General features: G+C 41.5%; 1 protein-coding gene across 1 annotated transcript; it reads left to right on the forward strand.

Annotated features, from left to right (window-relative positions):
* The first annotated feature begins 5422 nt into the window (after nucleotides 1-5422).
* Nucleotides 5423-7163, forward strand: LOC118785863 (slit homolog 2 protein-like). Its single transcript, XM_036540810.1, has 2 exons — nucleotides 5423-5629; nucleotides 6161-7163. Exons 1-2 carry the CDS (start codon nucleotides 5423-5425, stop codon nucleotides 7151-7153), a joined length of 1200 nt encoding a protein of 399 aa, XP_036396703.1. The 3' UTR covers nucleotides 7154-7163.
* Nucleotides 7164-7529: the final 366 nt, after the last annotated feature.

The raw sequence follows: 7529 nt of genomic DNA on the forward strand, positions 1-7529 counted from the left end.
GGGAAGTGGCACTGCTTCTCTTTATGTTGTGACTCATGTCTGCACTCTCGAAAGCCACGCCCATATCTGCTGGGGTGTGAGGGCAGATTGTGCTTTGAGCACTCGGCATGCTGCACCTGGAGTCCCGCCTTTTTTCAGAGACAGAACTCCACTGTATCACAGGTACGCCGGTAGGCTCTGTCACAAATCCCAAACCATCTGGCATGTCCTCGCTAATCCGACAATGATTCTAATACATTATGTGTCCATTTACCTGATCTTTTCCCTCATGTTTCTTGAAATTGCTTTGATAAACAATGTGCAGCCTGTATATTCAGCATGGCCCTGCTTATTGTAGCACTGTTTGGCATTGACACTTTTTGTTCAGCTGTGATCTGATGTTTTCTGTATGTGCCATTGTTTATTTGGCCTCATGATATGTGCTTATGTGTCTTTACTTTGTAAATTGCTCTACAAGTGTCATGTCTGGACTGCTTTCATTACAAAGAGAAGAGTCTAATTCCAACAACTCCATGCCAGCCTCTCTCCCACGACCCCGGAGAAAGGCAGATACATAGGCCTACTGCTGGTGGTCAATTCAGTCCCTCAGAATCAGTGAGATGTTTGCAAGTTGAAGTAGTAGTAATTTAAAGCCAGTTAACTGTACAGGTAAAAGATAACAGAGATGAAGTAAAAGTGAGAAATACATAGATATGCCTGTTTTAGTGTAACAGCTAGGCTATGTGATCGTGCAATGTGTTTACTGGATAGCTTGCAAGCCAGATCTGTCATTGTGTAGTTGCAAGCTAGCTAACATTACTCAGGCTTGCTAGCAGTTTTCCTGGACAGAGAAGACTTCTGTGCTACTTCATGGTTCACTACTGATGATCCACTGAATGATGATCCTGCAATTGTGATAAATATTTTGGTCATTTGTTGATGGATTGTACAGAACTTCTTTATGGTTTAGATTAATGGTGTAGGGGCACAGTTGCTGCAAGAGCAGCAAAGGCAGCTCCAAGTATATAGCTAGTATAGGCTACAGGACAGCCAGGTAGTCCAGAGAGCATAAGTATTTTGGTTAGCTTAGAAATCTATGGGCACACAGGAAATTAGTCCTCTTGGTCTCCACAAAATACCCTCTAAGAAGTTCATCTTAACTGGTAGCCTACAATAAATATGAATTTTAAAAGATCTTTCCCTTTCACCTCACTACAGGTAAAGGCATGAGTCAGTTCTACTGTTTCTCACATTGTTAAGATTTCTTTTGTCATCATCAATTGCTAGTTTCTAATTGTGATATTTTAAACAATGGCCACCCTGTGTAGATAAAAAAAATATCAGATGATTTGGACAATTTGTGATGTTTACGTTTCAACATAAAATGAATAAACTATCATAAAACTATCATGGCAGTGTCGGCGCATTTTTAAAATACTGCCACTTACTATCTGATATTTGCGTTAACGAGTTTGATTACTACAAAAATTACGGCGCATGAGCTGAGCCTTGAGTATATTACAATCCTAGTGACACCCTGATTGATGGTAACTAGGGTCCATCTGTCTTCCACCAAGCGACTCAGACCGGAGGGTGGAAAATTTGACGAGCACCCGCTGACATCATAAGTTAAAACGTATGTACTATAGGTAAGGGCTGATGAGGGTTATGTAGCCAACTTTGATTGTTTTTTTCCACTACTGTTGGTCTGTTTATTTAGTTAATAAAAATACGAGTTAAGAGCTTATTTAAATAAATCAGATAATAAGGCAAATTTGTGAAGGCAATAACAATAATAGGCAACCCGCTAATTAGTCGTTTTAACAGATCGTTTCAGAGCCGCAGGGGGGCAGTCAAAGAGCCGAAGAGCCGCAGTGTGCCGACCCTTGGGCAAAGCTAGAGCTGCAGTAGCACACTCAGGCTTCAGCACAACTGGGTAGTAGGAGTAGACTGCTTCAGCACAACCAAGTGGTCAGGTTTGGGACTTGTACCTCTCATAATAAAACTGTTAATATTCATTTTCCAACTGTCCTCATAATAACAGGCCAGAATGATCTCTGAACCCAGGAGTTATAGTCCAGCTTGAATTCAGCTGTAAACAAACTGGAGAGAATTAATGCTGCTCACCTCAATCTTATAGATCTAATGCAAACGTCATTGATCGAAGTCTGAAATCAAATTGTAAAACAGCATAGTAACTTTTTTTTTTTTTTAACCAAAGGCATACCGAAAGCATAAAGCATGCATGATACAGCAATAAAACATGCATGAGCAATACAGTCCATATGGCAGGGTAGTGGTTTTCTGTTTTTTTTTATTTTACTGATGGTTTGCTTTAATTTCACAAACTGCCAGAGTCCAACCTTCCTGTGGAGCACAAATACAAACGCTGTTTTGACTCAGCAAAACTGCATTTGAATAAAAATTTCACATTCACCACCATAGAAACTTTGCATGGCTATCATTTCACGCTGAGCTGACAGATACTGAAATATTGATTCATGGATGTTGACTCCTTGATAACATAACTGATCTAGCTCATGCCTGTCTTGTTTGCCTTACTGCCTTAACTTAGCATTAAGAAGTGTCTGAAAGCTTGAACAAAACATAGCTAAACTGCAGGTAGCTAAACCTTCTACACTTTTGTCAAACTTACACTATATGGCCAAAAGTATGTGGACACCCCTCTTAATTATTGAGTTCAGTTGTTTCAGCCACACCGATTGTTAACAGGTGCATAAAATCAAGCACATAGCCATGCAATCTCCATAGACAAACCTTGGAAGTAGGATGGGTCGTACTGGGGAGCTCAGTGACTTTAAAAGTGGCACTGTCATAGGATGGCATCTTTGCCAGTGCTAGATCTGCCCCGGTCAACTGTAAGTGCTCCACATTAATGACCATGGTTTTAGAATGGGATGTCCAGTAACCTTGTATAGGTGTGATGGTCAGGTGTACACATACTTTTGGCCATATAGTGTATGTTGTTTCTCCTCATTTGATGTTAAACCAGCTGAATGCTTTATGGTGGCATCTAGTGGTACTTTTTTAAACTGCATCCAACGTGCCACCATACTAAATTATTGCAAAGCATATTTGTTATGTTTTTGGTTTTATTTACTTTATTTTTGTAGTCATCAGAAGGGTTTCAGCTGGGTTTTTTCCATATGGAAATATTGTTTTTCATATGTTCTGTTGTATATCTTAATTTTTGTATGTTTCAATTTCTGGACAATCAGAAAGTTACCTCATAAAACTGCATTTCAACTTGTGGAGATAGTGTGATACTTTTAAGATACTGTCTTGTGGCTTCTGTATATTTTTGTTGCCCAGTAGCAGTAAATGCCTGGTGATAAATGTCTTGAGTTGGTAACACTAACTGTACCATTTCAACAAAGATGCTGGTGAGAGAGTGAACATTGTACTGTTGATACATTTTAAAATATGTATGCATTTTAAAATATGAAATAAGTTGTTACTCAAGGTATATTAGCTCTAATTGTTGTAATGTTCTAAATGTTGTGTTATGACTCTTTTTTAATACAAATGTTGGAATGATGATATTCTTATGATATATGGATATTCCAATCCAGCATTTGACTTTAACTGAATTAAGCTCTTTGTGTATTGTGGCACTCTTAATATGCAACATAAGTACCACATTATATTGAGGATACATTTTATTATTTATTATGTGTTGAGCCATAAGAAAACCCCTTTGGATAAAACTGGTGTGTGTATGATTTTCAGCGAAATGAAGAAGAAAGTCGTCCTTATAAGTTCCCCTTTCAAGCTCCATGTTGATATTTGCTTATTATGACTAAAACGTATTTTCATACAAAATGCATTATCTTTGCGTGGAAGTATCAGCCCCATCCAAATCATTAGAATTACCAAACAGCATCCATTTACTAACAAAAGCATCTCTCATAGGTACTCTATCAAAAGTTAGAAACATGAACATGAAACAATAGTGATAGTAAAACTATTACAGCTCTTATTGTACACTGGCTACCCTTGCCAAACCCAAATTTCAGCCATAGCCCAAACTCTACCCTTAAGATAAACCAAAAACTTCACAATGGCTGTGTACTTCGACATCCGTATCACACTGCTGACCTCACACTTTCAGACACATAATCTGGTACACTTGAGTATTGCAGAACTGGAAGCAAATCCTCAGGGGACCTTCAGAGATGTTTTAATATCTCTTCAAAAGACAGGAGACCATGGTGGGACTCCTCAGCCAGTGGATAAGCACATACGTCCTCAAAGAATACTCCAAAACCAAATAAATCATTTTGAAATGGTCTGTTTATGTATTCCACTTGATTTTTTCAAACTTATTTAAACTTGTTTGCTGTGATATGAATTAATGCGTCAGTGCACATTTTTACCTTATTCTCTTCCTTTCCAATCCTCTTGAATTTTGTATGTGCATAGTACTGTACAACACTGTCAGTCTTAAAATGCTTTTCATGGAGGTGAACATGCTGAAATTCTTGAAGACATGTGTTCAGCCTCTCAGGATGCAGGAAAGACAGCATATGTAGATTCATTTTGTTGTATTAGTTCTACATTTCAAGAGCTAAACTAATGTCTTAGATGCACATTCATAATAACTCAACAGCACATGAACATACAAGGCCTATCTTTTTTAAAATTCAACAGCTGATGTCTTTACTGAAGCCACTTCTCACACATGTCACGCACCTGCTCCTTCAGGATGCTTTCTTTTTCAAACTGCAATAAACTTTTATAAGGTCTCCCAGTCCACCTCTAAAAAAACTGGATTTCCTATACTTTATGTATTTTCAGGTCCCTCTGACCTGAAAAATAAAGTACCTGAATCTAAACATTCTGTGGCACACAGGCATTATCCACTATGCTACTGTTCTTGGTTCTTACCACTGGCAAATATAAACCCTAGAGGTGCAAAAGTTTGTCACTTGACGTTTGGTCCTAGCAGTGACACATGTTAAGCAACCAAAAAAGCTGTTCGTTTGCAGCTATTTGATATTTTTGCGAGTTGCGCGGGTTTGTTCTGTTAATGTTGCAGCTCTGTTGACAATATCCAAACATATCAATGTGTATATATTCACTGTTTTGTTGAGTGTGCTCAATATTAGATGTATTGTAATCATAAATTCTTACCATATTTATTGAGTGTTAATAGTTTGGTTACAATGTTATGAAAATAGACATGGATATGTTGATCTAAAAAGGCAGCCGGTGCCATACAAGTACAAGCGTGCAAGTGGATTGCATCCTTGCGTGGCCGAGGTACTGGTGGAGCAGGTGTGTAATCTCTCCAAGATAAAGTGCTGTTTTATTGTGATGCAGGCAGCAGCCCGTGCTGGTACTTTCCCCTCTTCTCTGTTGCAGTCACAATGCCCCCACCTCCCTTGAGTGTCATGACCGGAGTGGACCCGTCTCTTCCGGAATGGAGCATGAATTATTCACGCGCGCATTGTCTCGGCGGCCCTCACCTGTTGGTGCGTATGCCAGGAAGAACAGCGGAGCTCTCCAAATCCTGCAGACAGCTCATTGGCCTGTCCGGTCCTCGCTAGAGTTTTCCATCAGAGCAGTGCTGACATACATAAGTGGCGTGGACGGAGACTCACCTGCGCTCTTTTTATGCATCACACAGGTAAGGGTTTCCGAACTTTTTTATTTTCATAAGAGCAGACACATTTGATGCAGTGCGTCTTACAAAAATAAGGAATGCTAATTTGAAAGGAGAAGTTTCCTAGTCTAATTATTTCAGATTGGATGCAATACAGAAAGAGGATGGAGGACACAGACCTGCTATAGATTGCATTGAGTGTGTTTTTTGACTTTTTGAAATCTAGGTTGTGTGACATAGTGCTCTCATAATCCTCTGATGAAGTTTTCAGAGTAAAAAGCAGAAAAAAATGCATGCTTAATGCAATGCTTAAAAAGTAAAAGCTGGTTTTGTTGAAAGCTTGCTACAACATGTATCCACAGCACAGTACATACACAGAATTGCTGACATGCTGCTGACATGCTGCTGATATCATAATAATAAAGACATCTGAACTGTCAATGGTTACAGTTTAATCTTTGTTCATTTGAAGGGCACAATAAAAATATGATGGATCTACTGTACTTGCTACTTCTCCATATGTATGCTGTACGTCCTCTGTCTCTGACCTTGAAGTCTTGTGAGTGCAATACAGACATCAAGTTCATCAACTGCTCCAGTAGGGGCTTCACAACTGTGGTGGACAATGTCCCCCCTGGCACAGAGCATGTGGACCTGTCCAGGAACAGCCTGACAGCCCTGGGTGTGGGGGACTTCAGATTGCTGTGGAACCTGCGGGTGCTGCTACTGAATGACAATAACATCACCACTGTGGCTGATGGGGCCTTCTCCCCCCTGGAGAGCCTCCAAAGGCTGGACCTGAGCCGCAACCGGCTCTCCTCCCTGAGAGAGGGGTTCTCTCTGGGCCTGACCTCCCTGAAGGAGTTGCAGCTGGCAGAGAATCAGCTGACAAGCCTGGACAGCGGAAGCTTCCAGCACCTGGACAGCCTGCAGAGGCTCAACCTGAGCGGCAACGCCATCAGCTCCATCCAGGTGCGGGCCTTTGGCTGCATGACCGCACTGCGCCAGCTCTACCTGGAGAACAACCGGCTCCGCTCCCTAAGCAACGGAGTCTTCTCCGTTCTCAGGTCCCTGGAGGTCCTCAACCTGCAGGGGAACAGCATCAGCAGCACCGAGGCGCAGGTCTTTACGCCCCTCACCAGCCTGGCCCTGCTCAACCTGGCCCACAACCACCTCAGCACCATCCGCTTCAAGACCTTCCTGAGCCTCCGCGCCCACAGCACCCACATCCAGCTGGCGGCCAACCCCTGGCACTGCGACTGCGACCTGCAGAGGGTGTTCCGGAAGCTGCAAAGCATCCAGAGGCTCTTCCTGGACGACTACTTCAGCCTGAGCTGCCAGGAGCCGCCCGAGCTGCAGGGGTACCGGCTGACGGACGTGAACGCGCAGCTGTGCATCGCGGAGACGGTTACCGTGCTCATCATCACCGTCACCCTGGTGATCACTGTAGTGGCGGCGATCGTTATGGCTGAGAAGAACAAAAAAAAGGACACAGGAAAGACATGGGCAAAGGAGGAAGGCGCATTAGAAGCATACTCTGAGGACTAGAACCTTCCATTCCTCATGCCAGGGCTATGATTCCATTAGAGGCAGTAAAATAATCTAAAGATTTGACATGCACTGATATCTGAGCTCTTTTTATTGCATTGTGACATTCAAGAACAGTTGGAAAGTAGATCTACTAGGGTTTGAAAATAACACTTATTCAGGAGCCAATTTCATTTAAAATTACAGGTACAGTACGTAATGGGTATCTTACTGAGCTTTTTGTCTTAGAGTAACATCTAGTGAAAGATAGCAACAGTTACTTTTGAGGCAAGCCTTAAGTACTAATTAAAACCTTGGCGGGACATAATTAAAACATCCACTGACGAAGTAGGAGATTATGAACTTCATTTGTCTTTGGTTTTCTTAGACAGATAAT

Source organism: Megalops cyprinoides, chromosome 11, assembly GCF_013368585.1.
Source record: "Megalops cyprinoides isolate fMegCyp1 chromosome 11, fMegCyp1.pri, whole genome shotgun sequence".
Taxonomy (NCBI): Eukaryota; Metazoa; Chordata; class Actinopteri; order Elopiformes; family Megalopidae; genus Megalops; species Megalops cyprinoides.

Coding starts and splice junctions, on each gene's coding strand:
- LOC118785863 (XM_036540810.1), top strand. CDS start 5,423: ATGGAGCATGAATTATTCACGCGCGCATTGTCTCGGCGGCCCTCACCT. Junction 5,630..6,160: donor TCTTTTTATGCATCACACAG/GTAAGGGTTTCC, acceptor CTGACCTTGAAG/TCTTGTGAGTGCAATACAGA.